General features: G+C 34.9%; 1 protein-coding gene across 2 annotated transcripts in view; it reads left to right on the forward strand.

Moving 5' to 3' along the window:
* Nucleotides 1-18,516, forward strand: part of LOC120297553 (contactin-2-like) — a 43,602-nt gene that overhangs the window by 19,087 nt on the left and 5,999 nt on the right. Inside the window, exons 3-17 of one of the 2 annotated variants that reach the window (XM_039320291.1) lie at nucleotides 607-751; nucleotides 2,180-2,355; nucleotides 3,409-3,504; nucleotides 4,551-4,760; nucleotides 9,617-9,716; nucleotides 10,604-10,779; nucleotides 11,642-11,778; nucleotides 12,837-12,966; nucleotides 13,482-13,632; nucleotides 14,499-14,626; nucleotides 14,920-15,095; nucleotides 15,296-15,416; nucleotides 17,183-17,341; nucleotides 17,457-17,606; nucleotides 18,441-18,511. In XM_039320291.1, coding sequence (XP_039176225.1) covers nucleotides 607-751; nucleotides 2,180-2,355; nucleotides 3,409-3,504; nucleotides 4,551-4,760; nucleotides 9,617-9,716; nucleotides 10,604-10,779; nucleotides 11,642-11,778; nucleotides 12,837-12,966; nucleotides 13,482-13,632; nucleotides 14,499-14,626; nucleotides 14,920-15,095; nucleotides 15,296-15,416; nucleotides 17,183-17,341; nucleotides 17,457-17,606; nucleotides 18,441-18,511 — 2,126 coding nt within the window. Of the gene's footprint in view, nucleotides 1-606; nucleotides 752-1,127; nucleotides 1,212-2,179; nucleotides 2,356-3,408; nucleotides 3,505-4,550; nucleotides 4,761-9,616; nucleotides 9,717-10,603; nucleotides 10,780-11,641; nucleotides 11,779-12,836; nucleotides 12,967-13,481; nucleotides 13,633-14,498; nucleotides 14,627-14,919; nucleotides 15,096-15,295; nucleotides 15,417-17,182; nucleotides 17,342-17,456; nucleotides 17,607-18,440; nucleotides 18,512-18,516 lie in introns of those variants that run through there. The other variant, XM_039320302.1, reaches the window with a different exon arrangement.

The following is an 18,516-nucleotide window of genomic DNA, read 5'->3' on the forward strand; positions in this document are numbered from 1 at the left end:
TATGTCTGATGTATTCCACATTGTCAACCACTTTCACTTTCACATAAATATAAATGCATGGATTTTTTTTTCTATACTCTTCATGGGCATAAATGGAAAAGTTGGAGCTCAAAATAAAATGAGTACCTTTATCCTTCTGTATTCTCCCCAGCTGGAAGTCACTCTGGCATAAGATACTATGGATTTTTTTTTAAAAAAAAAATGCTTATTTTAAACAGCATCTTCGTGTTGGAAGTAAGAAGGCAAACAACTGATTGGAGAATGGAATATTAAACTTTTCTTGGAGCTTCATTTGTCTGGTGTTTTATGTTCTGTGTCCCATACAGAGCACATGAAAGTTTAACAGAAATTGGCCTGTGGTTTTTAACTCTAAAGAGCAAAAAATTCAAAATACAGAGTAAGAACAGTCATCTGATGAGATACAATTATGCAAGGGCTTGAGCTTCATCATAACTTTTTCTTTTTTATGAAAGAAAAGTGAGGGGTTATTAACAAATGCAGAGTGTAGGGCAGCCAGACTTCATTTGAAGTGTTCATTATTATTTCTGAATTAGATTAAACTGTGTACATTTTAAGGGTTTTTTTTTTTTCTGTCTTCCTATGTAGTCTGGAAGTCAGCTGAGACTATGATGAGAAACTATGGGCCTGTCTTTGAAGACCAGCCACACAATATCCTTTTTCCAGAATGGTCAACAGAGGAGCAAATTTTGTTGGTATGCCGAACACGAGCGAGTCCTCCTGCAAATTACAGGTGATGTCACTTCTAGCATCTGCTTTGTTTAATGGGAAACATGATTGCAAAATCAGAGGGCACATTTTGTGTCAAATGGCACTATATCTTTGCCTAGGGTGCTAGTAATGTAGACAAAGGCAAACATTTCATATTCCATTCAGTTAAATGAAGTACTGAATGTATTAGTAAAGCATAGAACTAATTATTTTTAATTCACATCCAGGGGAATTTAATTACATTTAACATATTAGTGCAAGCTTGTTCATGCCTCTTTAGAAGTAAACCAAATATAGATTCTTTGTGCTTACTTCCAAGTAACTGAATCTGATGCTGCCTGTTTTATATCCTGGATTAGGTTTTATGCTTTGAAAACTTCTGAACTTAAAATATGATTCAATAGATAGAAACATCCAAATATTGTATCCACATTGTGCTTAAAAAAGGAAATCTGCTGAAAAACAAGTTGCTTAAAATACAGGTAGCCCTGACTTAATTTTTTAAAATATAATTTTGATTAAGAATTTTAATTACAATACTTAAAACTAACTGCTTTTTTTTGGTATATCCAGTAAACCATCCTTTTTCTCTTCGTCTGTCATTTGTAATTTCACTTTCTGCACTTTATCTTGTCCTTTTTAAAAGGACACTAAGTTTGTAAACCTCACTTTCAAGTCACTTTCAGAAATTGCCTGCTAATTATCTTAAAGCTATTAGAGATCACCCCAAACATCTCATCATATTTTGCAAAAGTATCAACCTCTGAGCAAATACATTTGATTTTATTTTTAAATATTATACATGTTATACTGTATGTAATAATCTTAAAACATTTTAAGCATATGAATGATTTACCAAGGTCTGCAAATAAGCTGTTTGAAATTATGGTTCTTTGATCTTTTGGACTATATTCTATATATTATAGACGAGTGTGTGATCCTTTGGAATGAATCTCATCTGATATATATGTTTATATATATATATCAAAACTTCAAACAAATGCTTCCATATTTATTTGCTCAATTTCTATAGTTGCTCAGCTCACCAATTGTGATTCTGAGCAGCTTCCATAGGATTATAGCAAACAAGGAACATAAAAAGCAGAAAAATATAGGTTGCAGAAAAAATTAGGAACCAGAGTGAATTTTCAGATATTCTAGCTTCTCTATTTAGAAACAGTCATGGATCTCAGTCCTAATCTTGGTGCAAAATATGCTTCTGGTTATGCTTAAACAATATTTAAGCACTGAGTTGGTGGTCTTTTATATTAAGAAAGTGCAATCATAATTTGTCCTGTTTTTTGACTGGGGTTTTATAGAAATAGACAATATTTCCCATTCAACTACTATCAAACAATAGGCTCTATTGACCATTCAAGATAGTGCTAATGTGCAGCTGTGGGTCTTCTAGTATGTTCTCATTCCATCCCAATATCATTGTTTCTGGCAGGTGGAAGATGAATGGAACAGAGATCAAAATAGAGCCAGATTCACGATACAGGTTAAATGGTGGCAACTTGGTAATAAGAAACCCAATGACAGCTAAAGATGCTGGATCCTACCAGTGCATAGCATCCAACTCCATGGGCACAATAATAAGTAGAGAAGCTCATGTTCGCTTCAGCTGTAAGTAATTTGTCCCATTTTGAATACATTCTCTGTACAAAAAGGACAGCAGTGTCAAGACTTCTGCCACCCAAGCTACTGTGACAGCATGCTTGGCCAACATAAGCAACCTGGTTGAAAATCAGTGCAGTTGGGGCAGAAGTAAAGTTCTGATATATAGCTGGATCACACTACACCTTGTGCATGATTTAGTCTTTTGCAAGGATGATCAGGATTTAGCCTATAACCAGACAGAATTCTTCACAAATTTATTTTATAGTTCCTCGTATAATCATGATTTTAAATTTTTAGTCAAGATGCTAGAGATGTGAACTGTTTTAATGAATATGTAGATATGAACAAATCACTTTCTTTTGGGGTGCATGATTCTGAATATAAACCTGTAAAAATGATGGGGGGCTAGGAGACTATCTAATGGCAATAGCTGCCTTTTATTGTAAATAGGATAAATAAAAGTTAAATTTAAGGACTGTCTTCTCCACATTGATTTCCTTCTTTCATAAAATCATGAGATGATATTGTGCATAAATGCTAACTGTGCATTCTTCTAACATGCAAATAGGCATTATCTTATCTTTGCTGTGTAGTATTTCTGATCCAAAACTGTACTTTTTCAGATCAAACTAATTTACTAAAAGCTCGAAGAGTTGCAAAATTATTTATCATATCACAGAGTTTCCAAGTCCAGCATACTCATTACTTTTTTCTGTATGGAAAGCTTGCTGCTGTTTTTATATTTTATTGATAAACATTGGGATTATATGTGTATTGATTACAAACAAACAGATGTGACTCATTTTAAAGAGCTGCTTAGAATTGGAATTAATAATAAGAAAAAAGGATAGAAAGATAGCATTGACTTCTCTAATTCAAAAACAGCAGACTCTCTAAAGATTGCTCCTGAAGATACCTGCTATTATTTTCACAATTTCCTTTTGATAGGATGGGAACATGATTACCTGTAGCAAGCAATATTTCCCCTAAGAACCAATGTGTAAAAAGTGCTAGCCATCCTAGCATACATCTGAACACTGGACTGTTTGTATGTCTTAGATCTGCAGGAATTCTCTACAGAAGAACGAGATCCAGTGAGGGCTACAGAGGGCTGGGGGGTGATGTTGACGTGCAGCCCACCACCACACTATCCAGGTGAGGAAATAGCAATGCATTAGAAGTGAGGCTTTCACTGAAAGGGTACAAAACATCCATATTTGAGGAATGATATATCAGAAATTGGCATTAGGCCATAACATTTGGCCTGCTAGAATGTTAATATTTGGTTGCTGTTATTTCTTTGATGTTGTCTTTATTGACATTATTATTGCTCCTTCTTGAGTAACAATGAAGTCCCAAAAAAGAAATAATTGTTTGGTATTGAACCCACTTTGTAATTATTTTTTGATACACCACCAACATTTAATACTTATTCTTTAGAATTGTTTCAGAATCATTTGGAACTAATTAGCAATGTAGAGTGTTGCCAAATATTAATAGAAGTTGCTACACTTTCTGTTAAGTGCAGATAATTACAGTGAGAAAGGCTCTGAAAAGTATGAAATTTTCAAATTATTACAGACCTCATCTCTATAGTTTCCAGGTCTTCAGTGAAGTCTGAAATTCTTCCCTGAAATCAGGAATTGGATGCTAATTGCTGCTGCAAATTCCCCATGTCAAAACTGAGAATTTTGATATAGATAGAAATGGCATTTATCACTGTTTAGTGGTACAAATCTATGTGTGCATATTTTTCTGACTATCCTGCAGAATTTGAATAATAGGATACTGTATTGCATTTCATGAAAAGGGATTGTGCTAAATGTTTCCATCCAGAAATAAAGGGGTTTCTAATTTAAGATACTGGATTCAGCTCTTTTTAAAGAATATTGTGGGACAGTTACGCATCCTCTCTAAAAGGACAAATATTCTCATTTCATTTGGCATAAGACATCAATATATATCACTGATATATACCAGGCATTGAGGTAGGTAGGTAGGTGGGTGGGTGGGTGGATGGATGGATGGATGGATGGATGGAGTGCAGAATGAATTCATAGCAACTGGATTTAGTAATAGGTTTGTCTAGAAAATAACTGGCTGAGGTCAAGCTTTCATTGTAACTATCATATGATATAAAAAAACCATTCTCCCCCTTCCCCTCTGTTTTTCTTTCTCTCTCTCTCTTTCTGTATATACAGGACTTGAATATCGCTGGTTAGTGAATGATTTCCCAAACTTCATTCCAGCAGATGGCAGGCACTTCATCTCTCAGACAACCGGAAACCTTTACATTGCTAAGACTGAGGCTTCTGATGTTGGCAGCTACTCCTGTTTTGCTACGGGCCATATTGGCTCTGTTAAAAGGAATGTTTTTAGCACGTCTTCTCAACTCGTTCTTGTAAGAGAAGGTCAGCATTTAAAGACTCCTATCTGTGTGTCTCTCTGTCTATAATGGGTATCCACTAAGCCAATCATTTTCAGGGGTTTGCAAGGTGGGTTTTCTCCGTGTGTATCTCTAAAGTTATCTTTATTGTGGAAAATATGTCCCATATAATTTGCTAATCAATGTGCTTGATTAAAATGTTTGCTGAGTGGTGTTTGTGTTTGTTTTTGTCTCTTTGCATCATTCACAGTGAGGCTAGGGGAGGATGTTATTTCTGTGACTGACAGGAAAAGATCATTAAATGAAGCCTATGGATAAGGGGGAAAACTTTGCTCATTTGTGCATTATATCACTCTATTATTTGATAGTTTGATTCAGTGCTTATATTTGAAAGAATCATAGAAACAGAATTGTGGAGTTTGAAGTGATCATAAGGATCATCTAGTCCAGCCAAGAGAGATGGTTCTTCAGGTTCTTAAACACCTCTAGAGAACAAGAATTACAACTGTCATTGATAGACTGTTCCACTATTCTACAGATCTTACCATCAGGATGATTTTCTTTATATTTAAACAGAAATTATATCCATTGTTTCTGCTCCTAGCTTCTGTGGCAATAGAAAACTGTTCCTCACCATGTTCTCTATGACGTCTTTTTATGTATCTGAACACTGACACCATGTTTTTTCTCAGTGTTTTTTCCTTCAGATTCAACAACTCAAATTCTTTTATCCTGACTTTATATCACTGTATTTTTTTATTGCACTCCCTTGAACCTATTCTAATCAGACGATATCCTTCTGGCTTCACTTCTCTTACCAATAAGTCTGATTCCATGATTTCCTCTACTTCACACTTTACAGGTGAATACTATAGACAAAAGAATAAAATATGTATCACTTCTAGTTTTGACCTTTGTTTTAAAAAAACACCTTTAACCGAGGCCATTATTCTTTTTTTTTTTAACAAATTTTATTGGGTTTTTTTAATTCTGAAAACAAAGTACTCAGGACACACCGTGGTGGTGGGGTAATCAAACATCCAAAAACAAAACATATATACATAGTACAATCAATACATCAAATATTCCCTCTCTTTTTCCCTTAAATAGCATAGTATATTTAAAATAATCCAATTCTAGCTTAAATTTATTCAACCTGAACCTGTTTTAAAGCTTTATGAATTTAAAATACCGTAATCAAACTAACTTTAAATAAAAACATTATCAATTCAGGTATCCCTTCCAAATATGTTCTAGTTCCTTAATTTTAACATACATCTTATTTATTTCTTCTTCCACTAATATCCCCTATTTAAAATAAAATATTGATCTATCATATACATATCTAATCCATCAATTAATCAGTCTCTTTAAGATGACAGAATAATGTCAGACCTTAAATCATTTCAATCCATTAGACAGACTTCATTAATTATCATAACTACTAATATCCATGTCATCAAACAAACACGTCATCTTGTTAAATTAACTCAATTAATTAATTCAATCCGATCTAAAACATCTCTTCAATTTTCTTCATTCCATTACATAATAACTTTCATGCAAATAAACCTATCATTCTAAAAAATACATTCTTAATCTTCTAGACTACCTTTAATCCATTATATAATTAAAGTGACAAAATAATATTAAGCTTTAAATCATTTCAGTTCGTTAAGCAAATTTCAAATTTCATCCAATTGATTATTATGCCTTACCACATCTATATTATCTTACAAAAACATCATCCACTAATTTAAAACACTCAATTGATTATTAAAACAATCCAGAATTTAAAAACCACCATTTTCCCCATTCCAATACATAATAATTTTCATCAAAATAAGCCTATTATTCCACCAATTACATTCTTAATCTATTTTAAGATATCTGTTCTAATAATCACCCCCTTATTTTTTCCCCTTATTTCTAAATCTGAATCTTAGTCCTTAAAACAGTCCATAAATCAACGTGCCTTTTAATCCATTACACATCATTTTAAATTTCTATTTTCAGTCTTGTTCTGGCCTTTCTATGCCAGGCAGGTTTTCATAACAAAGCTTCCCTTTCAACCGATAAATTTCTCTTTATTGCTTGTAGTGCCCTTTGAAGCGATAGGAATCCCATCCTCTGTATCAGGCCTCTGTTTCTCTCATCCTTAAAGCTTCGTTGTTTTAAAGTTTCAAGTCTTAATCTTTGGTTCTTCTGGTCCTCAAAAATATAAATGACATGTTTATAAGGTAAAGTCTCTTTTATCTCAGTTGTTTCCTCTTCTAGTAAGTTTTGATTTGTAGAATGCTCAGATATAGTCTGGAGATCAGTTTGAAGATTTGAAGTGGAACTTCTGGTTCTTAATTCTGTAGTAAACTCTTTTATTGTAGCACATATTTCTGCAGTAGCCTTATAAATCTTTTCCAATATAAGTTTGCAGTTTAATTGTAACTGAGCTTTCTCCATATTGATAGTAATTGAAGAGAGTCTCTTTTTTCCTTTTTTTTTTTTGTGGAGGCTGTATTTAATAAAAGTTGAGCAGTATCCACCCCCACAATTCCCACTGCTACATCAGTTTAACTTTTCTCTTGAAAAAAATTGAAGGTCAGGTCTGTTCCTCCAAAGAATAGCCAGAGATTGCAATATCAGGTTTTCACTAGTAGATGTCCTCAATAGATTTAAAAAAATCTTTTCCAGACACCATTTTTCGCCCTTTTTTTCTATCTTTTGAAATATGATGTGAAAAAAGAAATAATCTTCAAGCATAAAGTAATAGTACAGCTCTTAAAAAAGTTTTTTCTGTACCCCTAAACAGATGAAAATAAGTTATAGTCTCTAAAATTTTATTCTATTCCTTTGTTCAACGCCTTTCTTCCCAAACATATAGAAGCTGCTTTTTCAAGACAGGGAAATAGTTCCAACAAAACTCATACAGGCAAAAAAGAAGCAAAATAAAGTAAAGAGAGGAGCCAAAAAAAAGTCTCACCTGGATTCACCACGGTGGTTCTCAATGCTTAGATGTTGTTTGACTTGCGGTTTGAAGCAGCTGGGTGATCGGCCATTTTACTAGCCGATCTTCCTCCTCCGTCGGCCCTCAGAGATGGCTCGGACAGCTGGAGGAGCCACTGCTCCTCCGCAGCCGAGCGAAGCCTCGTCGACAGAAGTCGCATCCTCCAAAGTGACTTTGGACCTGCATAAGGGTCTACCGGCGGAGGGAAAACTAGCCGACGAGAAGACAAGTCTCCTCGTGCGACTAGAGATGCCACGATCCGGAACCAGAAGTCCATTATTCTTTGATGAGGTTAGGAACATTGAAAAGGATCTTTTACTAAGTCAGATCACTACTTGTCTCTCTAGCTCAGTAATGTTTATGGTGAATGGAATTGCCTCTTCCAAATATCAGATCCTGGAGATACCCAAGACTGAACTGGACATCACATAACCTAGCACATTCAAATATAAAGGAGAATACCCATCATTCAAATTAATATCTTCTTTGAATGAAACTTGACTCTTGTTCACATAAAAATATTGGTGTAGTTTACTTGGCAGCAGAATGGAAGTGGTTTGTCATTTTCTTCTGGAATGTTTTTGCAGGTCTGGCATTTTTGTTGGTCTTCTATCCAAATGCTGACAAGATCCAATTCTGCTTATCTTTCTGAGATCAGTCAAGTCACTGCCATTTAGCTGGATACCTGTCAGTTGCCACCTGTTGGGCTCAGTCCAAAAATGAGATATTTCAGTCCTTTATTTGCTTATGCTCAATAGACAGATTCTTGATAGACTAAACCTTTTCTACTCTTATCCTACTAGATACACCCTGGGAGATTCTAGGGAATGGTTATCCTAACTCTCTTCCTTTGCTCCTATTTAGCTCCAAGTTATTTTTGCTTCTTGTCTTGCCTCTCTCCTTGGAATCTGCTCCTTACATCCTGGGAAACTGCTGCTTCACTGTAGTCTATTACACAACTTCTCCAATTAACACTAGACAATATTTTATATTTTTAGATCAAATTATCTTCATAACAATTCTGCAAGTCTGATTCCTTGTCTTATAATTTAATAGAAACCAAAGCAGAGAAATGAAAGCAAATATTCTGCTTAGCACACCATGCCATCAATTTTTAGAGTGTAGAATTGATTTGCTTTTATATTATTATTATTATTATTATTATTATTATTATTATTATTAATCTCATTGTTGCTGGAAGCATTTTTATAACAGAAGTTAAGATATAGAGTCTACTTTAAAGTCATCAAGTAAAAGTTATTGTTTTACAGAAACCTGAAACTAAGTGTCTGTCAGCTTAGTTTAGGTTCTTCACTTCTTCAGCATATGTCTCTTAACATTGAAGTAGTTTAAATTTTACGAAAGTCCCTTAACTTACAATTGTCTTTTTACTTTTTTTTTTACTGAAGATAGAAGTAGAGCTGAGATTAGGAAAGGACTGCAACTTATCTGCTGGGCACACCAAAAGCCCAATTCAATCCTTGGTACCTTCCAATATGGCTGGAAAAAGCTTGCTTTAGAAATTTTAGAGAGTTGGTGCTTACACAGGGTAGATAATGTTGAACTAGAATGCCAGGGTTTAGTTCTGCTGAAAGTAGTTTGCTATATTCTGAGCAACTTGTTAGCACAGCTGAATCAAGACTTTTGGGTTGAAAAATGTTGAGATTTTAATTTTTTTCAAACCAGAGGAGGGGGGGGTAGACCATATGGTAGCTCCAGTAACATATTGAGTCTTCTGCAACAGCCATTGAAGTAAAGTTCTGCAATTATTGTACCTCCTTGAATTTTAAGTTGAAGATGCATTACTATTGATCTCTGCTTTATAATGACTTATTTTTCATGACTAACATCTTTGCAGTCACTTCTCTTTTTCTCCTCAGATTCCAGACCTCATGCCCCAATCATTAAAGCCAAGTTTCCTTCTGATACCTACGCTTTGACTGGGCAAGTGGTGACTTTGGAGTGTTTTGCCTTTGGGAAGTGAGTAGCTGTATCAATGCATTTAATTCTATATTGTTGACAACATAAACATTGCCAGTTCTCATTGTCACTGGTTACATGCTATGGTACCTACTTAAAAGAATCAAGTTTATAGAAGAGAAGGGAAGTGTGGCCTATCACTTTTAAGGAACTATCATAGGAAAAGTATGGAGAGCTGAAACTATTAACCCTTCTAAACTACAGCACATTTAATTGAGCCCATTCTCTTTTTGTTATAGAGTGGCTGATTTATGCAGAGTTTTGTACTCTGTTTGCCTATTAAGTGAACGAACTAAGGTTTTAATAATTTGATTATTATTTACTCACTATTTTGATCATTTAACTACTAAAACGATAAATGTCAACTGGATTGAGTTAGAGCTCACAAATGTTTGTTTTATTCTATTAATGCTACTCATTTGCCCTGGACTGGGTGATGTGATAAGGGTGTTTTGAAGCAAGTACAAAATCCACACAAACAAAAGGGGGAATGTGATGTGACAATTTGCCAGCCAGTCTCCTGTATATTTTTGTATATTGATAAGAGAAGAAATAAAGTTGAGAAGGTTAAAAGTAAGTCACACAGTGGTTTACAATCAAGGGAAAAAATATACTTCAGAGAGTGCAGAGACACTCACATAGTACCTTTAGCAATTCCTTAAAGCAGCTTTGTATTTTCCTGGCATCATGTGATTTCCCTCTATACAGTTATTGCATCCTATGACACACATAGGATAGCCCTGTGTAAAAGTAATGGACAAAATGCTACACATAATAAGGAAAGGAAAATGTATCAGTGTGCAACATGTTGCATTGCCCCTGAAGCTTGAGCGGAATGGGACCCTCTTTAAGTACCCTTTGTGACAGATGTTTCTTTTACAATATAGCCCTGTCCCTCAAATAAAATGGCGAAAGGTGGATGGTAGCCAGTCCTCCAGATGGATCTCATTTGAACCTGTGCTTCAGTTTAAAGAGGCGAGCTTTGATGATGAAGGCACTTACGAGTGTGAAGCTGAGAATGGCCAAGGAAAAGATACTTTTAAGGGCCGCCTCATTATCCAAGGTAAAGTCACAACTTTTAGTTTATTATGCTTTTGGAACTTTTTGGAATTCCCTTATATTTATTTATTAAAACATTCGTAAGTTCTATATTTGTTTAGCTTTAACAAAAACTGCATTATGAAATAGAGAAAATCATTTTCTGGCTTGTTTCAGATCGACTTTATTTAATGGAATGGCAGTATGCATGTGAACATACCGTATTTTCCGGTGTATAAGACGACTTTCTAAAGCCTGAAAATCTTCTCAAAAGTCACATGTCGTCTTATACACAGGAATATACAGGTAGCTGTTCTCTGAATTTAAAACCAATCTGCCCCCTAGTGGCCAGCCCTATTTTTTTACAGAAATAAGCACTAACAGGACAAAGCTTTCTAGCAGCAAAGGAGCTCCTATTGTGCTCATCTATAAACAGAAATTCAATATTGTACTGTATTTTCTGGCGTATAAGATGACTTTCTAAAGCCTGAAAATTTTCTCAAAAGTTGGGGGTCGTCTTATACACCCAGTCATCTTATACGCCGGAATATACGGTAATCTGAGCAAATAATCTACATCTGATTTTCACATTGGTGAAGGTGTTTTTTGTTTTTTTTTCATTTTACTGCATTGACAAAAATGGCCATTTTATTGTTGTAATAACACCTAAGCTATTTGCTTGGTAAGTGAATCATCTGGAGAAGAAACCTATCCTTTCTTAGTAAAGAGACACATGTTTATGCACAGGTGCTATCATTTGGATTTTTAGAAATGAAAGGTACAACAATGAAGTTGTAGCAAATCATCACTAGATTATCATCATTATGATCATCATCTTGCACTGTTTGAAATGCTCCTTTTTTACTCTTTTTTTTTTTTTTTTTTAGCTCAGCCAGAATGGCTAAAAGTCATCACAGACAAAGAAGCTGACATTGGATCAAATCTCCATTGGAGCTGTGCTGCAGCTGGCAAACCAAGGCCTACATTAAGGTGGCTACGGAATGGGCAACCATTAACTTCCCAGGTACATATGACGAATGAATAAGTTCTACCTGTACCATTGACCCTTGTGTCAACATCCTGAAGACTATGTAACATGTAATTTTATGAAGACTATTTAACATATATCTGGGTATCCCTCCAACATAACCCAGGATTATGCTTTTTTATTTGTACAAGTGGTTTTCATTTAGTGAGGACCAACAACTTGGTTGCTAAGTGGAAAATCACATGACTGTGATTGTGCTTAGAATTTTATTTCAGCTTTCCTCTTCAGTGTTGCAAACATTTAATATGATGCAAAAGTCTTCTATAGTTACTTTGTTTAATTATAACTTCAGAGTATTTAAGATGGCTTTGCATTTAACTGTGTATTTTTATTCCTTACTCTGAAGTAAGGAATTTCAAATTCAACTCATTACTTTGGAAAACTTGTTATCTAAAGGAGGAATTATTTCTCTTTGTTATGTTAAATTTTAGTCTCTGGTTTATATTAGGATAGTGGAATTAATTTATATTTCGGAAATGTGACTTTACTAATGGGTTAGAATGGAGACATGAAGTGTATATTTGAATGAAATAAGTTGTTATTGAGAATGCTGTTTTCCAGTTTGTCTTTTGTAAAGGAAAAAAAGAGTCTCTCTTTGTCACATTAAAGTGGACTGTATGTTTAGTCCATTTACATTAATATATTGACAACATTTATATAGGATTTTTTTGTACTTAAGTCGAGATATGGAATGTTGAGTTTATATAGGTTCATTAATGTTAAAATGTTAGAGATTTGTTTGGATCTTTTGCTGATAACTGGATTGAAGAATGACATTACTTATTTGATTTGCTTATTATTAACAGATGGATTATGGGATTAACTGTTTTATATTTGTTACATAAAAGAAGGTAAAGAGATTATGAAATTATTTGCCATGATGAGAATGGGAAGTTGTTTTTTTTGGAGAGTAGGCGTTATTATTATTTTTTCTTTTTTCTTTTTTTTTCTTACAATTTTTCTATTTTTTCTTCTAGTTTAATAACATTATTTTTCATAATAATGTTATCTTTGACATTCCCTTGTTTAAACAGAATCGCATTGAAGTGAATGGTGGGAATTTAAAGATATTAAAGTTAACAGTGGAAGATTCAGGGATGTACCAGTGTATAGGAGAGAACAAACATGGCAAAATCTATGCAAGTGCGGAATTGTATGTCCAAGGTAATTTCTGACTTTCCAAGAATTAAATGAGAGTTGCCCTATTAATAAGATAGGGAAGTTAATTTTCAGAGTCCTCAGTACTAAGTATGTTTAATCGGTTGTCCTGAATTGAATATACTATTGTTTGTTTGTGATGGTGTGGTTTTGAAAACTGCAGGTCATTCTGCTTAAAAAGCTGGATAGAGTAGGCATTTAATCAAATTGTTTAATAGATGCTGTAGATTTTTATATAGAAAAGAATGTTTAGAAAATACTTGCAAAAGGCAGAAAAGTGTTGGTGAAAGTTTGAGAAGAATTGGGCAACTTTTCAGGATCTTCATGCTAACCACATTGGCTTTTACACTATTATAATATTTATAATTATTCAATTAACCAGGGGCAATGAATTTAAAGTGGTTGTTCTTGCATGGTACATTAGACCATCTTATTACAAATTATTTTTAATGACCAAGAAATAATTGCTTTTGTGACTTTTTTTTTTTGGTAGAAACTCATTAATTGCTTTTTCTCTTTAGCCTTTGCTCCAGATTTTCGACTAAACCCTGTCAGGCAATTGATACCAGCAGCTCGAGGTGGAGAAATTATTATTCATTGTCAGCCCAGAGCTGCCCCAAAGGCTATAATTCTTTGGACAAAAGGCACTGAGCTTCTGAGAAACAGTTCCAGGTAGGAGAAATCCATTTCTATTTCTAGCTTAGGGTCAATAACTTTACAAATATTCTAGTTAATGCAAGCTCTAATTAGTCCAAATGTGGGACTGATTTTAATGCAAGTTCTGATCCCATTCATGCTTCCTTAAAATTGTCTTCTGTTGACCTTACTTCCAGTTAAGGATAATTATTCAAAGACATATAATCTGTTGTGGCTTTGCTTGAAGCCCATTAATTGATTTAAATGTGCAGTGATATCCAGATGGCAGCATGTTGTATTAGAATAGAATAGAATAGAATAGAATAGAATAGAATAGAATAGAATAGAATAGAATAGAATAGAATAGAATAGAATAGAATATTGAAGGTTTGTTTTTGGTTGGCTGTTCCAAACTATTGTGAACTGTGTGCACAACTTTTTGTAACAGAGAGAGAGAGAGAGAATGTGCAAAGTCAGCTTCATGGTTGGGGTTGGGTGGTCTTGAGTCCCCTGAGTCTTAATATAGCACTGTAACTGAAATGTATACTGGCTTTACTCTTCCAGATCACTTTAAAGTAAGCCAGTGAGCAGAGAGTATTTTACAGGATTTCGTTTGAATGCCCTGCCGTCATCTAATTATCCTCTTTTCTTTCTTTTTATCTCTTAAAAATGACATCCTAACCACAATAGTATTGCGTCTTACTGATGAGAAGATGTAAGCCGTCAGTGACCCCACTCATTTCAATGAAGTTCTATTTTATATGGAATGTTATTGTTGACACCTTCCTTGTTCTATAGGGTAAAACTCATCCGTGTCTTGATGCTTTGTTTCCAGTTCTTTAACCCAGGTTTTTGTGACTGTACATCCATGTGTTTACTGTTGGTCTCTGCTTTTATTGCAGCATAATTATCACTCCAGAGGGCACCTTGATCATTCGAAATATTAGCAAGCCCGATGAAGGGAAATACACTTGCTTTGCTGAGAATTTCATGGGCAAAGCAAACAGCACAGGAATTCTGTCAGTCCGTGGTAAGGATAAATGCTTTATTTCTATGAGGACAAATGCAATAATAATGGACAGGGTAGTAGTACATTTTGTCTATAGAAACTCTTCTCTGGAAGAGAAGAATACATCATTAATTTACTCTCTCCATAGTCTTATGGAACCTACCAGGAACCATGGGATTTTTAAACTCTTTTCGCCTCTAAGAGCGGAATATGATATCAGAAAGCCCCCATGCAAGTTCCCAAGGTGTGTTTTATTTTCATATGCATACAAATGGCTTTCCATTAAGAATTATTGTTTTGCTTATCTTTTGCAGATGCGACTAAAATCACTCTTGCACCATCCAGTGCTGACATCAACTTAGGTGAAGATATTGCCCTCCAATGCCATGCCTCCCATGACCCAACAATGGACCTCACTTTTACTTGGTGCCTGGATGACATTTTAATTGATTTTAGCAAGTCTGAAGGCCATTATAAACGAGCTAGTACAGTGAGTACCTAATGCTATTTCCCTCCCCCTAGCAAATAGATTATAAGGTATGATGGTTTTAAGTCTTACTGTCAGAGCTATGTCTACTTCCAAGATAATGCATTGTTTTTAAAACATCTTTTTAAATGTACAGTATGCATTGCAAAACTCCTTTTTGATTCTGACACTGTTGCTTGATGGTTTGTTTCTCCCATGGACAGAAAGAGAATATTGGAGATCTTGTAGTCTTGAATGCTCAACTGAAACATGCTGGCCGATATACTTGCACAGCCCAGACAGTGGTGGACAGCGCCTCTGAATCAGCTGTACTAGTTGTAAGAGGTATTTTTTTCTTGATTCCTTTTTCTTGAAATAACAATTTCCATTTTTAATTGCTTCTGCTTTGTCTGATAGATAGATGACTTCTGTGATTTTAAAGTGCCTCTTATAGTATTTCTATAAGATATAGAAGTATATTTTGTTACATGTATGCAAACTCACACAACCTAATATAAATTATTATGCTGTAGTATTAAAGCAGGCATGTCACGTCGCACAACTTATCGGGCCGGTTTTGCCATTGCCGGCAGTGGGGTGGGCGCGGCTTCCATGTGACGCATCTGGCCTGCAGACCAGCAGTTTGACACCCCTGTAAAGGCTTCAGTCTTATGAGCACACAAGCACAGCACTTTAAGTAAATATATTCATTTAAATGTACATTGCATTCAAAAATAAAATAAGAGGCATGTGGAGATTCTTTCTTACAATGTGAACAGGTTTTTTTAAAAAAGAAATCCTATGAATATTACCTACAATCATACGTTTTGAAATAGTTTGCTCTACTTCAGATTTGTGAAGAACTGATAAATGAAATGTATGTGGAACTGATGTACTAATGTTGGGCATTTGATAGAGTTTAAGTTTACAAGACTGCTGCTTTTTTGGAGTGTTTTTCCTGTTACCAATTATTTATTTTGCTTTTTGGATACTCATTGCTGTGTTTGTGATGACTGTGCTATGTCCTTTCTCAGTTGAGAGGATATTGATGCATTGTGACAACTTATGTCCTTTGCTTTTTCATGTTAAAATCATATTTTCTGTGCTTATAGCTTATACGTCTATGATATATCTTCCTGTTTTTTTATTTATTTCATACATTTTAATGCTGTTTCTAAGTATGCAGAGAATTGCAGTATATTCATTTTTTCTGTATTATAGTTTAGACCTTTTTGGAAGGCATTACACTGTGATACAAATAAGTGGTGACTAGAATATTGCCCATTCCAGTTTAGTTTCATGCTTCTTTGTTGCTATCAATTTCCATATTTTTAGTTTGTTTGGGGTTTTTTTAGCTTGTTTTAGCTTGTTTTCGATGGCTGCAGTTTTCATTGTTACATGCTCTAGTTTTAAGATTTATTCCAATTTTTGGCGGGTATGGTTGATGGTTGGTTTGTATTTGTGCAGTGTGAGGCATGCACTAACTATAATCCATCATATTCCTCAGCCATAGGTGCTATTTGCCATTTCTCTATGAAATCTGCACCTATTCACTCTGGACAAAGTATAACATATATTGTGTTCTGCTAGTTTACAGTTCATCCAACGCAAAAATAAGCCCAAAAAATAAGCACACATTCAAAATGAGCAGGAGGCATAGTTTAGAAAAGCTTTATCTATAAAATATATATAAACATGATACATACAGTTTCATTCAGCTCTGGGGAGCATCAACAACTCTTAACTTGGAGATCAGAAAAAACATAGAGAAGAGTAAGACACGCCCAGACCTAGGCTGGATCACATGCCTCACACAGCCAATATTGTGTCTTAATCAAAAACAGTTCTCATTTGCTGGTTTGTTGCTATGGCTATTCCAGTTCATAAAATTTCTTACACAGTGACATGTTCTATTCTCTTTTTTGTTGTTGTTGCAGCTTTGAAAATTATATGTTAAAGGACAATTTGAGCATTATCATTTGAATTCAGAGTAATACTTAATGGACTGCCATTATGGCAGGGAAAGGCGATGGGATAGTGATCTTCCTCCAGCAAACTTATGGATCTCTTGAGCCAGACTTTTAAATGCAATTTCTGTTTCTTTTTTGTAGGTCCTCCAGGCCCTCCTGGGGGATTGGTGGTGAGGGATATAAAGGACACCACGATACAGCTAAGTTGGAGTCAAGGTTCTGCTAACCATAGCCCCATAGCTAAGTATGTCATCCAGGCCCGTACTCCACTTTTTCCACAATGGAAGCAAATGCGTACCAGTAAGTGCCTTAAGGGCAGTGGCCTGCACTAAGTAGGTTTCAATATAGAGTTAACCTTTTCTCTCTTTAGCGCTGATGGCTCTATTTATTCTGTTTTTGTGCTTTTGGGTTATAGATCCCACAAATATCGAAGGCAATGCAGAAATAGCCCAAGTTATCAACCTCATACCATGGATGGATTATGAATTCCGTATCCAGGCTAGCAACATCCTTGGTAGTGGAGAGCCCAGTGTGCCATCTATGAAAATTCGAACCAAAGAAGCCGGTGAGTATATGTAAAACATGAAATAATAAAATGTGGAATCAGCTGCATAATGTTAATAGCATTCTCATAGTAAGGTAGTGGCCCATATGCATTATCCTCCTCTTCCATTGGATTCAGCAGCCAGCTGGTGTTGAAAATTTTTTAATCATAATTTGTATGGTTTTCATACTTTATGGGGACTAAAATTCTCTTTTGGAAAAATGCATGTTAGTTAAAATCTTTTTATTGCATGGTATTTTGGCTTCCTTATCTAGATATAACTGTGTTATCCTTTAAAACAGTGGTTCACAAATTGTGATTCCACAACAGCTTAAAATTATACATTACTTTATATAACCCTACTCCGTAACTAATTAATGCATTAGGCTTAGCAACATTCAGAAGTCCAAGCTCAAATCCCATGCCTTAGGCGTCATTAAAGGGGGGGGGGCTCGTGAGCCCCAGAAATTCCCAATCTATAGTTTGAGAATTCCTTTTTTAAGTATTCAAAAATAATAATCATGTCAAATAAGTCATAAAGCAAAAGACCAGTCAATCTAATGTCAATTTATGTCATTTTATCTTTCTCTTGGTAGAGTGAAAGGAGGGGGGCAAGGTTCAGTGATAGAGCAGATATTTTGAATATAGAAAATTTCAACTACAGAGCTGAACAATTCAAATGCTCTCTCAATTACCAATCGGTATTTACAGTATTGAGCTACTTGAACAAGTGATCTGATTCAGTGCAGAGCAGCTGTCTATATCTTTATTAAATTATGATGGTTTTTCACTATTATTTGGCTTTTTTCCCCTAATTCGACTTGCACACTCTCTTCCTTACTGGAAACACAACAGCCCCTACAGTTGCACCATCAGGACTCAGTGGAGGAGGAGGAGCACCAGGGGAACTCATTATCAATTGGACAGTAAG

This window comes from Crotalus tigris, unplaced genomic scaffold (assembly GCF_016545835.1).
Source record: "Crotalus tigris isolate CLP2741 ecotype Arizona unplaced genomic scaffold, ASM1654583v1 scf7180000017605.3043972, whole genome shotgun sequence".
Classification (NCBI taxonomy): Eukaryota; Metazoa; Chordata; class Lepidosauria; order Squamata; family Viperidae; genus Crotalus; species Crotalus tigris.